General features: G+C 36.5%; 1 protein-coding gene across 1 annotated transcript in view; it reads right to left on the reverse strand.

The window, feature by feature from the left end:
- LOC102808300 (developmentally-regulated GTP-binding protein 2-like) overlaps nucleotides 1-21499 on the reverse strand; it is a 56355-nt gene that overhangs the window by 27464 nt on the left and 7392 nt on the right. Inside the window, exons 2-3 of the mRNA XM_085502606.1 lie at nucleotides 8069-8157; nucleotides 5955-6026 (exon numbers count right to left, since the gene is read on the reverse strand). Of these exons, the coding sequence (XP_085358732.1) occupies nucleotides 5955-6026; nucleotides 8069-8157 (161 nt within the window). The remainder of the gene's footprint in view (nucleotides 1-5954; nucleotides 6027-8068; nucleotides 8158-21499) is intronic.

A 21499-nucleotide genomic window follows, 5' to 3' on the forward strand; every position in this document is an offset into this window, starting at 1 on the left:
ACCACACTATTTTACTGCATTGCAATACATCCACAACATGTACCACACTGTTTTACTGCATTGCAATACATCCACAACATGTACCACACTATTTTACTGCATTGCAATACATGTACCACACTGTTTTACTGCATTGCAATACATCCACAACATGTACCACACTATTTTACTGCATTGCAATACATCCACATTAACATGTACCACACTGTTTTACTGCATTGCAATACATCCACAACATGTACCACACTATTTTACTGCATTGCAATACATCCACAACATGTACCACACTATTTTACTGCATTGCAATACATCCACAACATGTACCACACTATTTTACTGCATTGCAATACATCCACAACATGTACCACACTATTTTACTGCATTGCAATACATCCACAACATGTACCACACTGTTTTACTGCATTGCAATACATTCACAACATGTACCACACTGTTTTACTGCATTGCAATACATCCACAACATGTACCACACCGTTTTACTGCATTGCAATACATCCATGTACCACACTGTTTTACTGCATTGCAATACATCCACAACATGTACCACACCGTTTTACTGCATTGCAATACATCCATGTACCACACTGTTTTACTGCATTGCAATACATCCACAACATGTACCACACTATTTTACTGCATTGCAATACATCCACAACATGTACCACACTGTTTTACTGCATTGCAATACATCCACAACATGTACCACACTGTTTTACTGTATTGCAATACATCCACAACATGTACCACACTGTTTTACTGCATTGCAATACATCCACAACATATACCACAATGTTTTACTGCATTGCAATACATCCACAACATGTACCACACTGTTTTACTGCATTGCAATACATCCACAACATGTACCACACTGTTTTACTGCATTGCAATACATCCACAACATGTACCACACTATTTTACTGCATTGCAATACATCCACAACATGTACCACACTGTTTTACTGCATTGCAATACATCCACAACATGTACCACACTGTTTTACTGCATTGCAATACATCCACAACATGTACCACAGTGTTTTACTGCATTGCAATACATCCATGTACCACACTGTTTTACTGCATTGCAATACATCCACAACATGTACCACACTGTTTTACTGCATTGCAATACATCCACAACATGTACCACAATGTTTTACTGCATTGCAATACATTCACAACATGTACCACACTGTTTTACTGCATTGCAATACATCCACAACATGTACCAGACTATTTTACTGCATTGTAATACATCCACAACATGTACCACACTGTTTTACTGCATTGCAATACATCCACAACATGTACCACACTATTTTACTGCATTGCAATACATCCACAACATGTACCACACTGTTTTACTGCATTGCAATACATCCACAACATGTACCACACTATTTTACTGCATTGCAATACATCCATGTACCACACTGTTTTACTGCATTGCAATACATCCACAACATGTACCACACTATTTTACTGCATTGCAATACATCCACAACATGTACCACACTATTTTACTGCATTGTAATACATCCACAACATGTACCACACTGTTTTACTGCATTGCAATACATCCACAACATGTACCACACTGTTTTACTGTATTGCAATACATCCACAACATGTACCACACTGTTTTACTGCATTGCAATACATCCACAACATGTACCACACTATTTTACTGCATTGCAATACATCCATGTACCACACTGTTTTACTGCATTGCAATACATCCATGTACCACACTATTTTACTGCATTGCAATACATCCATGTACCACACTGTTTTACTGCATTGCAATACATCCATGTACCACACTGTTTTACTGCATTGCAATACATCCACAACATGTACCACACTATTTTACTGCATTGCAATACATCCACAACATGTACCACACTATTTTACTGCATTGTAATACATCCACAACATGTACCACACTGTTTTACTGCATTGCAATACATCCACAACATGTACCACACTGTTTTACTGTATTGCAATACATCCACAACATGTACCACACTGTTTTACTGCATTGCAATACATCCACAACATATACCACAATGTTTTACTGCATTGCAATACATCCACAACATGTACCACACTGTTTTACTGCATTGCAATACATCCACAACATGTACCACACTGTTTTACTGCATTGCAATACATCCACAACATGTACCACACTATTTTACTGCATTGCAATACATCCACAACATGTACCACACTGTTTTACTGCATTGCAATACATCCACAACATGTACCACACTGTTTTACTGCATTGCAATACATCCACAACATGTACCACACTGTTTTACTGCATTGCAATACATCCACAACATGTACCACAATGTTTTACTGCATTGCAATACATCCACAACATGTACCACACTATTTTACTGCATTGCAATACATCCACAACATGTACCACACTGTTTTACTGCATTGCAATACATCCACAACATGTACCACACTATTTTACTGCATTGCAATACATCCATGTACCACACTGTTTTACTGCATTGCAATACATCCACAACATGTACCACACTATTTTACTGCATTGCAATACATCCACAACATGTACCACACTATTTTACTGCATTGTAATACATCCACAACATGTACCACACTGTTTTACTGCATTGCAATACATCCACAACATGTACCACACTGTTTTACTGTATTGCAATACATCCACAACATGTACCACACTGTTTTACTGCATTGCAATACATCCACAACATGTACCACACTATTTTACTGCATTGCAATACATCCATGTACCACACTGTTTTACTGCATTGCAATACATCCATGTACCACAGTGTTTTACTGCATTGCAATACATCCACAACATGTACCACAGTGTTTTACTGCATTGCAATACATCCATGTACCACAGTGTTTTACTGCATTGCAATACATCCATGTACCACACTGTTTTACTGCATTGCAATACATCCATGTACCACAGTGTTTTACTGCATTGCAATACATCCATGTACCCACAGTCCCTCCAGAACCGGTTATGAAACGCTATTGTCGAAAGGTGTGAACGAGCTTAGATCGAGAAACAATGCATGTTTCAGCCTCCCAGCTGAAGTGATGACGTCATAGTTCACACTAAAGCGCTCACACTGAAGTCGGTCGTTGGTCGAGTCGGAGAAACCAACATAGTGTAATAGTTTCTTCAAATATATTTCGTAATTGACGCTATTATTTGAGTTTATTTAGTTGTCAGGAACATCTTGAGTGAATATTAGGTCGTGTATGTCGTTTTTATCCGTGGTATCAAATGATTTGTGACTGGGAACTTCAGGGGCAGTTTTAGAATCGGTCATTGCAATGGTGTTATGACGATGTCGGTAGGTTTGACCCAAATTGTTGACACTTTATCGAATATATAATGATAATTTTTCGAATTATCTTAAAATTGAATAGGATTTTACCAGGTTAATTCAGTTTATTGCGTTATAGGACATATATTAAAATTGAAATCGTTTATTTCGCAACTAGTTTGTTTTTTTGTGTGTAAAACAAAATGGCTGCCACTCGGGAGATCGGTTTCATTTTTGAAAACGTGATTTCGGCGCTGATTATATACATATATTCATCAATACTTACTGATAGACAGTAATGCTAGTTTTCTGTTCACATTTATTCTTATTTTGTGTATATTGTTTCCTGAAACGACAGCGATTTTGTATTTCCGCCCGTCATTGCTTCATCCACTGTTGGCTCGTAATCTAAATCAGACTCCACATCACGGCTTTCCTCCTCTAAATCTGATGCCCAATCGACATTTTCATCGTCAAAATCGACGAAATCATCGTAAAATTTCCACATTACAGTAATATTTTAGAGCGATCACGGTAAAGACTATGTTGACACGAATGAAAACATTGAAAGTATGCATGCGCACTAAAGAAACGCAATGCTTTGTGGGAGAAATTACATCATCGGATATGCTAATTTTATGTTAATGTTGGGGAAAGATGGCAGAACGTCTGTATTTTACCGCTAGCAAAATAAACAACGATTAAGCTGTTAAAAAAGCAACAGATTAACCGAAACATGCATTGTAACAATAGATATCTGACCGTTTCATAACCGGTTGTGGAGGGACTGTGATGTACCACACTGTTTTACTGCATTGCAATACATTCCATGTACCACACTGTTTTATTCGCTGGTTCCCAGTGTCCTTTGCAAATAGCAAGTAAGACGCAGGTAACTATCGTACTCTACCGCGTTGGCGCCCATGCCCGGGCAAGCGCCCACCCCCCACTTTTGTGTAATTTTTATATTTGGAGTCACATTCGGCAAAGCGTCCACCCCAACAAAATTTCAAAAACTAATTTAAAACTTGGTCTTGCGTAACGAATCTTGGTAATCGTTTTTATATGATACAGCGTGGATATCAATCACTGTAAACATGTTGTGAATGCATAGAACCATGGACGTACTAGTACGTCCATGGTAGAACAAGAGTAACTGTGCGTAAACTATGCTTCGACAATGACCTGATATTACAAGTAAAATGTGGTGAATATTTCATGCAATATTCAGTTTACCTCTCAAAAATGGCTAGTTACTAGTTTTTTGGAAAAACCATGTGGTTTATTCGCTGAAATCAATTCCAATAGATTGTACTTCGACATCAATAATTCACTTCCACATTGCGTTACCGGAAAGTCTTTCGCCAGTACAACACAGCATTCTGATTGGTAATAACCAACTTGACCCATTGGGTCAAAGGACGCTGCTGCAGGTCAAATCTGCAAATGCATCATGGCGGAAAGTGATTTTCATCGAAAGTTTGCCTACAATCCAACACCTTCGTCAGTGGAGTTAATATGACAATTTTGACTTTGACTGTGTTCCAACAGACTCAAATGTTTTTAATTTTGTAAATTCTGGTGGTACATAATTAATATTGTAATAAAATGCATACTTTTTGTGATCATTTCTGTTTCTTCATTGTGAAAAATCAATGACGACTCAACTAATTTCGTAATTTGATTTTCCCTCAAAGACGTAATCTGTCACTTAATGAATCAAATTTTTCATTTGCACTCTTTTTCGAGGGGGGTGCTCGGGTAAGCGCCCACCCCTAATAAATCATGATTTTCTGAGTTGAGGCCCCTGGGCGCAAACGCAGTCAAGTACGGTAGTAATCGTCATATTGTTCCATTTGGGCCAGTTTTCTGGCCGGAAGGCACATGACTGAGTGACATAATTTGAAAACATTCTAAGTTTCGTTCAGCGTAATCGTCTTTGTAATACTACAATAAAGCCATGCTCATACATACATGTACTGCCTGCTTAGATTTACATATTTGAGATGTTTCTGACATTCCTCACTGTTTCTGTGCAAATTTATAACAAAAGAAACAGTTTTTTTATTCACCCAACTTTCGAAAGTAAAAGGAAACCTTGAACGGCCACGAGTGTAAGCGCTGACGTTAGGTAACCAAGGGAAATGGAGCAAGCAGCGAGAAAGTGATGGACCAATCAGAATGCCGGATCCGTTACTAGTTACCGGCCTCTTGTGGCTTGGTACACCATGACACTTGAGGCGGGAACCAACCATACTGTTTTACTGCATTGCAATACATCCACAACATGTACCACACTGTTTTACTGCATTGCAATACATCCACAACATGTACCACACTGTTTTACTGCATTGCAATACATCCACAACATGTACCACACTGTTTTACTGCATTGCAATACATCCACAACATGTACCACACTGTTTTACTGCATTGCAATACATCCACAACATGTACCACACTGTTTTACTGCATTGCAATACATCCACAACATGTACCACACTGTTTTACTGCATTGCAATACATCCACAACATATACCACACTGTTTTACTGCATTGCAGTACAATAACAATGTTACCATACCTTTCCAACTGATGGGAATCCAATCAAAGCCACTCTAGCATCTCCTGATTTCATTACATCGAACCCTTCACCCTGTAATGCACAAATTATACAAACCTGGTTAATATGTGACTTACCATGTCATCTACATATATATTTACTGAACACCCGAATTTTCTGCAGACTGACCTACCTGTGTTCAATAACACTGATAAGGCCAATATTTCTGCAGATTGACCAACTTGTGTTCAATAACACTGATAAGGCCAATATTTCTGCAGATTGACCAACTTGTGTTCAATAACACTGATGAAGACAATATTTCTGCAGACTGACCAACTTGTGCTCAATAACACTGATGAAGACAATATTTCTGCAGACAGACCAACTTGTGTTCAATAACACTGATGAAGACAATATTTCTGCAGACTGACCAACTTGTGTTCAATAACACTGATGAAGACAATATTTCTGCAGACAGACCAACTTGTGTTCAATAACACTGATGAAGACAATATTTCTGCAGACAGACCAACTTGTGTTCAATAACACTGATGAAGACAATATTTCTGCAGACAGACCAACTTGTGTTCAATAACACTGATGAAGACAATATTTCTGCAGACTGACCAACTTGTGCTCAATAACACTGATGAAGACAATATTTCTGCAGACAGACCAACTTGTGTTCAATAGCACTGATGAAGACAATATTTCTGCAGACAGACCAACTTGTGTTCATTAACACTGATGAAGACAATATTTCTGCAGACTGACCACTTGTGTTCAATAACACTGATGAAGACAATATTTCTGCAGACCAACCTACTTGTGTTCAATAACACTGATGAAGACAATATTTCTGCAGACAGACCAACTTGTGTTCAATAACACTGATGAAGACAATATTTCTGCAGACTGACCACTTGTGTTCAATAACACTGATGAAGACAATATTTCTGCAGACCAACCTACTTGTGTTCAATAACACTGATGAAGACAATATTTCTGCAGACAGACCAACTTGTGTTCAATAACACTGATGAAGACAATATTTCTGCAGACCAACCTACTTGTGTTCAATAACACTGATGAAGACAATATTTCTGCAGACAGACCAACTTGTGTTCATTAACACTGATGAAGACAATATTTCTGCAGACTGACCACTTGTGTTCAATAACACTGATGAAGACAATATTTCTGCAGACCAACCTACTTGTGTTCAATAACACTGATGAAGACAATATTTCTGCAGACAGACCAACTTGTGTTCATTAACACTGATGAAGACAATATTTCTGCAGACTGACCACTTGTGTTCAATAACACTGATGAAGACAATATTTCTGCAGACTGACCACTTGTGTTCAATAACACTGATGAAGACAATATTTCTGCAGACTGACCACTTGTGTTCAATAACACTGATGAAGACAATATTTCTGCAGACAGACCAACTTGTATTCATTAACACTGATGAAGACAATATTTCTGCAGACAGACCAACTTGTGTTCATTAACACTGATGAAGACAATATTTCTGCAGACAGACCAACTTGTGTTCAATAACACTGATGAAGACAATATTTCTGCAGACAGACCAACTTGTGTTCAATAACACTGATGAAGACAATATTTCTGCAGACAGACCAACTTGTGTTCAATAACACTGATGAAGACAATATTTCTGCAGACTGACCAACTTGTGTTCAATAACACTGATGAAGACAATATTTCTGCAGACTGACCACTTGTGTTCAATAACACTGATGAAGACAATATTTCTGCAGACAGACCAACTTGTGTTCATTAACACTGATGAAGACAATATTTCTGCAGACAGACCAACTTGTGTTCAATAACACTGATGAAGACAATATTTCTGCAGACTGACCACTTGTGTTCAATAACACTGATGAAGACAATATTTCTGCAGATTGACCAACTTGTGTTATATAACACTGATGAAGACAATAAATATGTCTGCAGATTGACCAACTTGTGTTCAATAACACTGATGAAGACAATATTTTTGCAGACTGACCAACTTGTGTTCAATAACACTGATGAAGACAATATTTCTGCAGACCAACCTACCTGTGTTCAATAACACTGATAACACAATCATTTACCTTGGGTCCACTTTTTCCCTGTGGTTCCAGTAACTGTTGGCGATATCTGGCAAGTTTTGCTTTCAAAAGGCCAAGATGATACTCAGTTGCTGAATAAACATGAAAAACAAACAAACATTTGATATTTATCACATTCCTCAATGCAGATCGTAAACAAGCAGCTTGTTGGCTGATATACAATGTAGCTCCGCTGTTCCAGATGCATAATGAAAAAAAAATATCAAATCAATCTAGCCATTTTGAAGATAACAAGAATATCGGTATTCATTAAAATGATAAATTGTTGTTATTGTCGCTAAATAAATTAATCAGACAGAGGAAGGAATCAAATCAATGTAACAGAGATCCATCTAAGGTATCTACATATAAAATATCAGAACAATTAGGTTGGTGGTATTCAAAAAGATGTAACGAGCGATTATATTCACCAAAATCTAAACTAAAAATATCGTCATGAAAATCAACAAATTTGAGTCAACCCAAAGTACTTATATATAAAATATCAAGGCAATCAGGCAAGCTGTTTTCAATAAGAAAACCAAGATAGCCAGTTTTAAGAAGTTAAAAATCTCACATTTACAAGACTGGTGAATAAGTGAATATTTGAATGCATGAGCATATAAATCAAGGATTAATAGATTTATCCTAACATTTTGTTCTTTTAATAGTACAAGTTCTTTATTAATCACAAGGTTCCTTATAGAATAATATACCGTACTTTCCTGATCATAAGCCCCTCCCCAAGTATAAGCACACCCCTGTTTTTAGACATTTAACAAGTTGAGGGCATCCCACAGTATTGTGGCTGTGGGAATTTGGTTTGAATAAATCGCCACGTTTAATATATCTCCACAGAACATGCAGTAGACTCAAGTGATTGAGCTGAAAAGAAAGTTGTAATGACTTCTTTATTCATGGGTAGAATGCTGAACATTTCAACCAGTAATTACATCAGTAGTACAAACTTCTGTATTAAAACTGTGAGTGCCCTTGATGGGGGCAAAGAAGAGAATAACTGAGAAACTATGAACAAAATTCAAACGTGGACGCCATATCCATCAAGACTAGGAATCATGGGTACACTTGCATAATAATTAGCATGTTTGAGGTAATTTCTTCAGTATATAGCGAACTATGAATAAACTAGAATAATGTGAAAAATAAATCGTCATGGACATGTATAATCTATGTACAAAGTTTGAATGACAACTGACAAAGCATGTCCAAAATACAACAAATTGTCATGGACATGCATCCTAACATGTATAAAGTACATGTATGTGCCAAATTTGAATGAAAACGGACACAGCACGTCCAAGATACCGCATAAAAAAACAAAAACAAGATGCCTGCCAGTCGACCATCTTTGATCCAATTGCGAAATAAATCGTCATGGACATGTAACCTAACATGTATAATCTATGTACCAAGTTTGAATGACAACTGACAAAGCATGTCCGAAATACAACATTTTCAAAAAAACAAGATGGCTGCCAGTCGGCCATTTTGAATCGAATCGCTAAACCACTGCATGTGCATATGTCCCACATAAGGTACTAGACACATGCAAAGAATGAACGGAATCAGTCCATAGGATTCTGAAATATGACGTTGGATAGACTTACGCACGGACGGACACACGGACGGTCGGACGGACAGACTCAGGAACTCACGGACGGTAGGGGACATGTATCCTAACATGTATGATCTATGTACTAAATTTGAATGAAAACTGACAAAGCATGTCCAAAATACAACATTTTCAAAAAACAAGATGGCTGCCAGTCGGCCATCTTTGATCCAATTGTGAAATAAATCATCATGGACATGTATCCTAACATGTATAATCTATGGATCAAGTTTGAATGAAAACTGACAAAGCATGTCCAAAATACAACATTTTCAAAAAACAAGATGGCTGCCAGTCGGCCATTTTGAATCGAATCGCTAAACCACTGCATGTGCATATGTCCCACATAAAGTACTAGGCACATGCAAAGAATGAACGAAATCGGTCCAAGGGATTCTGAGATATGACTCCGGACGGACGCACGGACGCACAGATTCACGGACACACGGAGACCGAATTATAAGTCCCTGTTTTCGCGTCAACTTACCCCCCCCCCCATTCCAGAATCATAGATCCGCCCCCAAGTGTTTTTACCGGGCATCAACAACATTTATTAAAATATGCATGTAATATGTCAGTTTCATTGCATAAAGACTGTGATTGGTACGGTAGTATGGTTTCTGCTTTCATGCGAAAACTTCAGGAGCAGCTTTCAAAACGCCAAAAATGTGATCGTCAAGTTGTGAAATCATATAGTTTTACTTTTCCGAATAATTATGTCCATTAAGACTATCGTGAATGGGGTGTGACTGTGTGAACGAGTAAACTATTCTTCAACATGACTTGTTGGTGACTGAAAGGTTTAAATACTTCCTCCACCCTCAGCTTACCATTCGCAAATTGCAAATCAACAGCTTTTAGGCAAAAAAAATCACCGTTTTTTTTTGTTTAAATCAGTGTTAACAGTTTAGTTTTTACTCAAAAATTTGGCTATCTTTGTTCCAATCTATATCCCAATCTTTGTGCAGTCTATAAAAGGAACTATTTTGTGAATTTGTGACAAAAAAATGGAACTTGTGGTAAAAAGATTAACCTTGCCATATTTATACTAGCATAAAGTGTTCACATTCATTTTTTATGCACTACAATCTGTTTTTAAAATATATGAACACAATATAAGTAACAAATTGGGTGGAGTATGTTACTGACATCTGTTTTAGTATTAGAAGTGTAAATGTCGTCATTTCAGCATTTTACATTAAATTTCATAAATATCTCGATAGCCATTACATGCTAGTCATGTTTTATGACAGGGACAACAATGAGGAGAACGGACATTTTCGTCATACCGACCTTATCTTCACCTAATGATATGGGCAAGGTAAAAATAACAAGCCATGCATGGCACAGTCCCTGTTAGTTATCAAATTTAAGATGTATAGTTTTGTTTATAGTAATATAGCTGGAATATAACCATGTCAGGAATATGATTATTATGATTGTTCAACATTAAAATGATTGACATTTGTATCTGATCGTCAAACAAGTATTGGGAGATATTCATCTGGAACAGCATTAATTAAAACAAAATCAGCCATTTTGAATACATGTATATATATCTATAACATGATGTATAACAAATACACAAAATTTGAACATAATCAGTCAAAGCATGTTAGAGATATGGCTCTAGAAGCCCAATCATTAAAACAAAATGGCTGCTAATCAGCCATTTTGAATCCGATCTGAAAAATAAAATGATGTGAATCAGGAACCTGTAATTTCTAATGTATGTACTAAGTTTGAACGAAATCCATCCATAAATGCCAGAAATGCTTGATATTTGATGATTTTTTAGCACAAAAATGGCCACCATTCGGCCATTTTGAATAGGATTGTCAAACCAATATATCTGTAAATCTATGACATGATGTATAATGAATATTAAAAATTTGAACATAATCAGTCAAAGCAAGTCAGAAGTATGGGTCTAGAAGCCCATTCATTAAAACAAAATGGCTGCCAGTCAGCCATTTTGAAACCGATTTGAAAAATAAAATTGTTTGCATCAAGGTCCCATAATGTCTAATGTATATACCAAGTTTGAACAAAATCCATCTGTAAACAGCTGAAAAATGCTTGATTATGATGATTTTTTAGCACAAAAATGGCCGCCATTCGGCCATCTTGAATCAGATCGTGAAACAAATTGATGTGGATATGTATAATACTGTAGAATACTTTATTTTTCACTTGGAATTTATTTTCGCTATTTTCGCTGAAGGGATGACTCCGTGAAAATAAAATCCAGCGAATATACTTTTTTTCCTATATTTCACATTCAACTCATCAAAAATCAGTGAAAATAAATTCCACAAAGAATGCCCAAAAAGCCTTTTCAGCAAAAATTAATTCCAGTGAAAATAAAGTATTCCACAGTATCATGTATGATGTATGTGTGAAGTTTGATTATGATTCGTCCAGGCAAGGGTCAAAACATAAGTCCCCGTTTTCGGACTGCGTCCAAACGGGGACTAAAAAGTTGTTATTATTCATATTCTCAGTATACGATTTATTACTAGATCAGGATTTCATTGCTAAATGACTATCCATCTATCCCCTTCTCTCTGAATTGACTGTTGTACTGTGTTGTGCTTGTCCCTTTGTTTTTATACAATTGTAAATTTTGGGAGATAGCAAAATAATTATTCATATACATTGGTTTCAGTTGTGTTGTTGTATCAATAACTAATTGCCGTACAAATAATGTCACTCACTAAGGGATGACGTCAAAAGATCGATGTCGGATAAAAAACTTAATTCTTTTAGTTTTTTCCCAAAACCCCCCACTGAAACTTAATTGATAAATATTGATCATGGCGTCAGACTGCATTCACCATTAAATACAAATTGATAATCAGACAGTAGTATGGCATAGCAGTTGGTTGTAATAATGAAGCGAAATATACGCATGCGTTTCAGGTTCTGCGCATGCTCTAGGTCCATGACCTGAAATGGACCTCATTTGACGCACATATTTATACTCGGACCAAACCATTTTCTCGTCTTGGATGTGTTTTTTTTCATTTTCTGTTATTTTTGTCTATGATTGGATAGAAAAAAAAAAACGAACTGCAAATACTCCAAGGTTTTTTAATAAAAAATAAAATCGTTTTTGTGGGATGGAAACTTTTTGAGGTCAACCCCCCCCCCAAACTAAAGTAAATAAGGCAAAGATGCTGTGGCCAATAATGTAGATTTCACGCAAATCATGGGCGACAAATTGCAACAATGATCAGGTTCTTGTCAGTCAAAATGCATGATGTGATATAAAAACATTGGTCAACTAATTGTGTTGTCTCAGAAATGACAACCAAAAAATATATAAATTAAAAAATAAAAATTTCTTATAATAAAGTGATCCACAAAAATGATATTTCCCATAATCAGAATGTAGAATACTTTATTTTTTTGATAAAGCATCTTCAGAAATGTTGTTAAATAACAAGTTCAACTTTAACTGTTTGTTTCAACTGATTGTAAGCAGCAGCGACAAAGAGATGTACATGCCATAATCTTAATTGTTCTCAACTCAGGTACTAACATCCACATTTCTGACATACGCTTGCAAAGCGAGCTCTATAGATAACAGAAGAGTATAGAAGACATCTATATACCCTAAGAGATTGAAAATGCACTTCTTTTGTTTGTCGTTTCACAAATTCTGTGAAGAGAGACAGCTCATTCATAATAAAACATCTTCAGAATGTTGTTTAATTATAGGGTAATCGTTTTCTGGCAATGGACTAAAAGTAGTTTTAACTTGAATAGTATGTGTTTCAAGTTATTTTGATCAGCGGCATGAATCTTGAATCCCACTTTACTTGCATGGAACTTATCCTCAATTTCAGTAATTCACACACTTCACTTTATATGCTTACGTCAGTTCTATTTTTACAAATTGCTTGGCTAATAAACTTGCCCTTTAAAAGCAGCCATCTTGAACACCTTTTTGTTACAGCAAATCTCAGACGAATTAACACATTCAGGGGGATCCAGACATGTACATGTACCAGGTTACGTAAAATCATTCTATGTCCCCTAATGCAATATAGACTGGCCCAGAGTGGATTCGACCACAGGTCGGCACCAGCGAGATTCAAAAGCCAACTGTTTAGTCAGAATACAAGAGATCCCGGCACCAAAACAATCCCGGCACTTGAGCAAATGAAACTAATCTTACTGTATAAGTCCCTGTCACTTGAATGGTAGAAAAGAAAGGCAAGGCAAGAGTCTTGAACCAAACTGATTTTTTTTAATATTAATTTGTGTAATAAATTTAGTACCTGATTATCATGTTCTCTTCTATTTTTTTTTTCAATTTGTGTTCATTTGGAATACCGGTATATGTTTTTAATACTAATATAGCGTTTGTTTTACTTTAAGGTAGCGAGAAGGGTTTTGTGACGTTTTTGAATAAAACATTCTCTGTCTGTTGTCTCGTTCAGAACAGTAATTTAATTTAGCTTATATATTTCAAAAGACTAAGTACAAGTTCGCACAAACTGGACAGTCATTGTTTACATAATTATCACGTGACATCAAAAATGGCGAACCTTGTAAAAATGACCAAGTCCGCGATTGCGAGAGCACACTGCGGAATTTTCTGGTATAATTTACGTCATGCATTGTCCGTAATCAAGTTCATTGAAATGTGTCCATGGTAATCAAAAGACCTATTATTCCTATTTCTATGCAGCATTTGTTTTTTTGTCCCCAAATTATTTCATACTTGGCACCTTTAACAGACTATTATTCTTTGACAAAGCATTTTCTTTAAAAACCCAGACATATTTTGCACCATCATTATCTTTTGAACGATAACTGCGAGTATAAATGTCATAGTTCGAACCCACTTGATTTGGCGGCGGTCCCAATGAGTCGTACTCAATCAAAACTTCAACTCGAGAAAAACGCAAAAAACAGTTCTGGTTAATAAAACACTGTAGATTTGCTGCATTATTATAAATATACACTAAAGATGGTCAAACATATTAACCACTGATATCATAGAACTCATAAAGAGTGTCAGATAATGAATAATTTCAAGCTCGAGCATGAAAAATGAAGAAAACTGCTGGCATTTGAGTCCGTACTCCAGGAACATTCAGGTTTCCATTGTTATGTAAACGAACAACGAGGGATAATCCTCTGACAAACATTACTGTCCCACTGTACACGCTGACAGTTTACAAACAAGCTAATCCTTCAAGTGTCTCTGATAAGAGATCTAATAAAACAGAGCTAGAGTTATTCGCGGTGAAACATCCGCATTGAAGATGATGCAACTTCAACTAGCCATTTCTCACCTTGAAATAAAAAAAATTAAAATTCGAAGAGCATCGGGGAAAATATTAATAATCATTCTTATCAATCGCTTGCGTTATTTTATTTTATTCGAATTCGGCAACTCCCGCGCTAAAAAAGATTGAAAATGTGGGTGTGGTTCTTTTGCGAGGTCCTGTTGGTAATACGAACAAATATGGTTCTGTGACCCAGGTCGTGCTCCGATCATGTGACTTTCAGCCAATCAATGATTTTGTAACAAAGCATATTTGACGCTAAGTGAAGAGTCGTCGTACCATCCAATTTCCGGCGTTGATTCACATTTTTGTGTTTTTGTGCTGTGACAGGCTTCAAAATTATTAGCTGAAAAACATCAGTATATTTTGACAAACGGATGGAATTTGACCTCAGTTCAAAAACAAAATACTAGGCTGAGATACATTAGCGAATCAGTTTTCTCTGCAAGTTGGGAAATAAAGTAAACCAGAGTGGGGTCGATGATTTTCAGCCCTGGAGTTTCGAATTGTTCATCGACTGGCCACCAAATATTTATGGCTATAACTAAATTTGACACGTTTTTTTAAGCCCAATAAATTATTCATACATGTCAAGCTCTGTTCGATTTTTTCAGGGCATGTGGTCGTTTTCAGTCGAAAATATTTTTTGTGGGAACACTTTTACGGTATAGACTGAACTCATTCAATGATCATGACTTATTTTTGAAAATTGAATGTCAAATTTTACCAGACAGACCTACATGGATTCAGTGGTATCGCTATTTTTGGAAATAATCATTAACATTTCCTCGTTTCTCTGATCTGTCAAAATGAGTTACCTATGCTTTTTACACATAACTGTCTCATTAATATAATTTAAAATATTACATCTAGAACAAGCACCCAAAACACGTAACAAGAGGTCCCAGTTCAGTTGCTTTCACGATACAAGTGTCATACAACTATTAGATTTGAAGTGTCGTTCAGAATTTAATAATAGTTAATACTATTTGTATGTTCACACTTTACTATCAAAACCACCATTTCGACCACTCATATGCCAATGATCAGTGTTTGGGCGAGCGGTCGGTGTTTCAATGAGCGAGCGAGCGAAAAAAAAACACGGTTAAAATGCGGACGGTTTCCTGTCAGACAAGACCGCATGGTTGGAAATTAAGCGTTAAGCGGTCGATGTAAAAGCAGAAGGTTGGGCGAAATGAGTACTGTATGCCCGGACTGTATGACCATGTTTCTCCGACGAAGTCTCGACTGACAATAATGCTGACAATGGACGTTAGATAAACACGCATTGTTTGCGACGGGAAGCTTATCACCAGTTATATCGGAATCATCAACAACAGTAGTATACAGATAAGATGTTATCATTTAAACCGTTCCAAAGATAAACATTATGCAAATATCCACGAAACGGCAGTTGTAGTCTTTTCTGCTAGCATTTTAAAACACTAATTTAAGCAACGTTATTTCGCAATTTCGAACTTTTGTAAACCTGGGATGATGTATCAAGGTCTAAAGTAACCGTTTTATCAATTTTTGAAAAATCAAGAAAAAAGTGAAAATTTCCCTTCTCGCTACCTTAAGTAAAATAAAAATAGTCAAACTGCAAAATATATATGTGTATTAATAAATTGTACATAATTGTAATCATTTTATTTGTTGTTTTTATTATTATTTGTGTTTGCTTCAATGTTTTTTTTTAAAATGTAGTTGTGAAATGTACATAATTGTAATCATTTTAGTGCCTAATTATTTGTATCATAGAATTTTTTAAATAATATAATACATTTTCTTTATATTCCAGGAAAAGTTCAAAATTTATAAGTGGTGACTAGTTAGTCTTTTTTACCTCAATGCTTTGCCCATGGTACGTTCAAACTCATCCACAAGATATGGTTTAAACATCTTGTAATTTATATTCTTGTCATATCGTATTTAAATTAAGAACTATAATAAATACATTTACTAAATATCGGTACACGCACGGAGGTACCTCCATTGAACGTGCAACCAACAAACGAACACAAAATCAACAATCTACATTTTCGCAAAATCAACAACCAAAAAACCAGGTACGATAAAATAAAAATGTTTGTTTAAATCGACATAAATCCAACACAAATGCGTGTCCGTTCAAATTGGTGCTGTTTCGTTTGGTGCCGGGTTCTCTCATACATTGTGGTGCCGGGTTTGTTTTGGTGCCGGGATCTCTTGTTTTCTTTAGTCAAAACCATGGAGCTAAAAAAAAGGAGACTGAACGGGTTTTAATCCTACTTGAGTCTTTTGTTTTAAGCTGATTATTCCTTTGTGTTTATGCGCCTTTCATGTCGTTCATATGAAAATTGGTGCTTACAACTCTTTCTAGGGGATTTGGATTATAACACGATCTAAATCCAACGTTAAGCCAATAAATGTTCCATTGTTTTTAGTGCCAAACCCCTTTGTTAAGTACAACAACAAATATTTCATTGGTGTTTGTGAGCTCTTGCGTGATTGGTCAATGCATGGACAGCTCTTCCACTTTCGTGTTTTACTCCCTCTCAATTTGGGCCCTGTTTAACCATAGACAGTATAGTAGTATAGTAACACCAATGTCAAACGCCGTATGCCCAACGTAAGCTGGGCTGGAATATTATGATGAGCAAGTAAACAATGACATCATATTTACTTTGATGTGATGTCACTACTTTCGTATCAAACTACAAGTATCTTTCCCCAATTGAGTCGTTTTTTTTCCGCAATACGCATTTTTCGAACACACAATAGTTATCAGATGTTCTCGTGAACGTGGTTCACTCGTAAATATGACTTTTAATATATATGTTCCTGTTTAATTGAATAAAATTAAAAGTTAGTTTCAGACGGCAGTAATGTTTCCGTACATGCTATATTCAGTCTGTACCCCGTTTTCGATAAAATATTTTTGTTTTCATGATGCATGAATCTTCTTATTATGTTATTGTTTACCGACTATGCTCGTTTTTTATTGTTCTCTGCCACGCATTTTTTTCAAACAAACTTTGAATTCGTATGTTCTCCCGTCTGTCACCATCTTGACTATAGCTCACACTCTTTCAACCGGAATTCATGTCTGAGGTTGTACCCTGTTTTCGACAAAATACTCGAATATTTTAGTTTTCATGATGCATGAATCTTCTTATTATGTTATTTTCCACCGACTGTGCTCGTTTTTTGTTGTTCTCTGTCTTGCACTTTTTTTGAAATTAACTTTCAATCCGTCCGTTTTCATGTCTGTCGTCATCTTGACTACCTATTTACACTCTTTCAAACGGAATGCATGTGTAAGTTTGTACCCCGTATTCGACAAAACACACAAATATTATTGTTTTCATGATGCATGAATCTTCAATTTTTTTTTTATTTTCACCGACTACCGGTACACTTGTTTTTTGTTGTTCTCTGTCTCGCACTTTTTTTAATAGACTTTCATTCCGTCTTCCGTTTTCACGTCTGTCACCGCATTGACTTGTCCAGTATTTCAGCCTGAATGCACGTCTACTTACGTTATACCACGTTATACCCTGTCTACTTACGTTATACAGTACAGTTCTCGCGGAAGCTTTGGCTTTTGTGGCATCATTGTCGCCTACGCATGGCTTCATTGTCGCCTCAGCATCGCATCATTGTGGCATCAGCTTCGCGTCATTGAAAATTGAAGCTATGTTCGCCTCGCTATTTTGTGGCATCATCGTGGCCTCAGCTTCGCAGTCTCATGGCATCAACATGGCATCAGCTTCAACTTATTGTGACATGAGTATGACCTCGTTATTTGCACGCAGAAGGGCAGTAAACAAAAACATGTACAGAAGTTCGATATGTAATCGATTTGAAATTCAAGGCGAATAAAATAATATGATCAAGAGTAAAATGACATTTTAAAAAGATATCTTGTTTAATTATTTTAGTGTTGCGAGTATTGGGCACCAAAAACTTTGCGAAGTACATTACAATCGGCAAGGTGACGAGTTCCATATTGACTAGAAGGAAAATCGTGATAAATTCAAATCACACGATGCAATCGTCGTTCTGATACAACACAATTTGCTGTATACGAAGTGAAACTGTTCTTGTTATAAATTTACCTTTTTTCAATCATTTTATTTGCTGCTAGAAGAGCAGATTCGGATTCCTCATTTCGGTGGTATTTTTCTGTGTTTCGTTTAGTTTTAGCCGAGTCCGACCCCATGCCCGGACTACTAAAACATGCAATACAAGCGTATGCCGCCTGGAGCGTCGGCGTCGTCGCCAGTCATCTTGATACAAAGTTCCAAAACAAGTGCGTACATTTTCAACATATGATTGGATGGTTGTAGTGGCGTCGGTCTGGTAAAATTTGACAAACAATTCTCAAAATTAAGTCACGATCAGTGATCTGAGCTCGATCTATATGTACTTTAAAAGTATTCTCACAAACATATTTTCGAATGAAAACGAGCCACATGCCCTGTAAAAAATCGAATAGCGCTTGACATGCAGAAATAATTTATTGGGCTTCAGAAAAAAAACGTGTCCATTTAGTGTGGCCGTAAATATTTGGTGACCAGCCGATGAACAATTTGAAAATCATGATTCACACGGAAGTCCTTCGATACTGAAAATTATCGACCCCAGTCTGGTTTACCTTATTTCCCAACTTGCAAAACTGATTTGTATCTCAGCCCTGTTTTTTTTCTTTCTTTTTTTGAACTGAGGTAAAATCACATCCGTTTGTCAAAATATACCGATGTTTTTCAGTGAATAATTGCGAAGCCTGTCACAGCACAAACAAAACTTTGTGAATCGACGATGGAGATTGGATGGTACGACGACCCTTCAGTTTGCGTTAAATATGTTTTGTTACAACATCATTGATTGGCTGAAAGTCACCTGATCGGAGCACGACCTGGGTCACAGAACCATATTTGTCCGTATTATCAACAGGACTTTGCGAAAAAACCACACCCACATTTTCAACCATTTTAGCGCGGAAGTTGCCAACAAATGTCGAAAACTCGTGAATTTTATGAATTCGAATAAAATAAAGTTAGCGATTCGTAAGACTGGTTAATAATATATCCCCCGATGCTCTTCGATTTTTTTTTATTTCAAGGTGAGAAATGGATACTAGTAGTTGAAGTTCCATCGATTTCAAGGCGACTATTTAACCGCGACAACTCTACGCTCTGTTGTAGTTTCGCGAGGTAAAACAAAAATACAATAAGTAGTACTTGTTTAATTATTTGGTTGTACAGCCCGCAAATTACGGGACATGATCCCCATGAATTGCGATAAATAAATGCTGGTTGTGTTGAATGACGGACGTCGGGACCGTTTGGAGAAACAAATTACGGTCGGTAGACATTTCAAACAAATGAAATTATTAACGAAAGACGAGATTTTTCTAGGTATTTACGATCATACGGTCATACCAAATATATACAAAATTGACAAATACACAAAGAGGTGTAATAGTAGGTCATTTTTATTTTAGCCTTAGAAATATTTTCTGTCACTCAGTCCACGTCCATGCGTGGGAATTCTATTTAGCTTCATGGTCCTTCGGCTTGTCTTCTGCTTGGGGGAAAACAACAATAATTATACAAATCGTAAACTCAACACAATCAGGAAAAGAAACCCACACAACCATGTTGTACTTCTGTTGAATACATTTTGTAGCAGTGCGTCACGTCGGAATATTGTCTAAAATAAAATATTCAATCCCAGCCAAATCTAGGTCAAAGGGTCAGATTGCGTGCACATAATTATAGATAGTTAAAACAAAAAGTATTTGAACTTTTGACGGTTGTTCAACATCTATGCATGGTTACTAAACTAAACTAGTAACCGTGATCTATGAAAACCAGAAAATTTTTAGTAGTCCGAATTTTTGCACGGTCGAAAATAAAACGGAAATTGACCGGTCAAAAGCGGAAGCGGTCAAGAGGTTTGGGGGAAATGAGTACAGTACTTCTTTGTTTGATGAAGCGATGCTGATGCCACATTGTCGCCATAATGAGGCCACAATGAAGCGAAGCGATAATCGCCTAACTTTTTAATGTCGCGACATTGAAGCGATGCTGAAGCCATAACAATGCCATAATGATGCGATGCTGAAGCGAAGGTGAAGCTGAAGTGAAGCCAAAGCTTCCGCGAGAACTGTACTGTACCCTGTTTTTATTAATAATTTAACTCGAATACTTGTGTAAAATGAGGCACGATTGTCTTTATTATTTTATTTTCACTATTTTTGGTTTTTTGTTGGCGTTTCAAAGGGTTTCTTTTACGTGACGATCAAGAAAACGCAAATCTTCGCTATTTTCGATGTTGATGCCCGGGCTCTGAATCACACACACACAGTTGTTAACATGAATTTCTGTGTCTACTGCATTTGGATCTTCTTCACTATCATTTCCACCGTCATCAAAATCCGGGAAAAAAACATCGAGTAATTCATCTACATACGGGAACTCGGGATCAGCAACGGCCATTTAGAATACCCAT

Source organism: Saccoglossus kowalevskii, chromosome 8 (assembly GCF_978046115.1).
Source record: "Saccoglossus kowalevskii chromosome 8, keSacKowa6.1, whole genome shotgun sequence".
NCBI classification, from domain to species: Eukaryota; Metazoa; Hemichordata; class Enteropneusta; family Harrimaniidae; genus Saccoglossus; species Saccoglossus kowalevskii.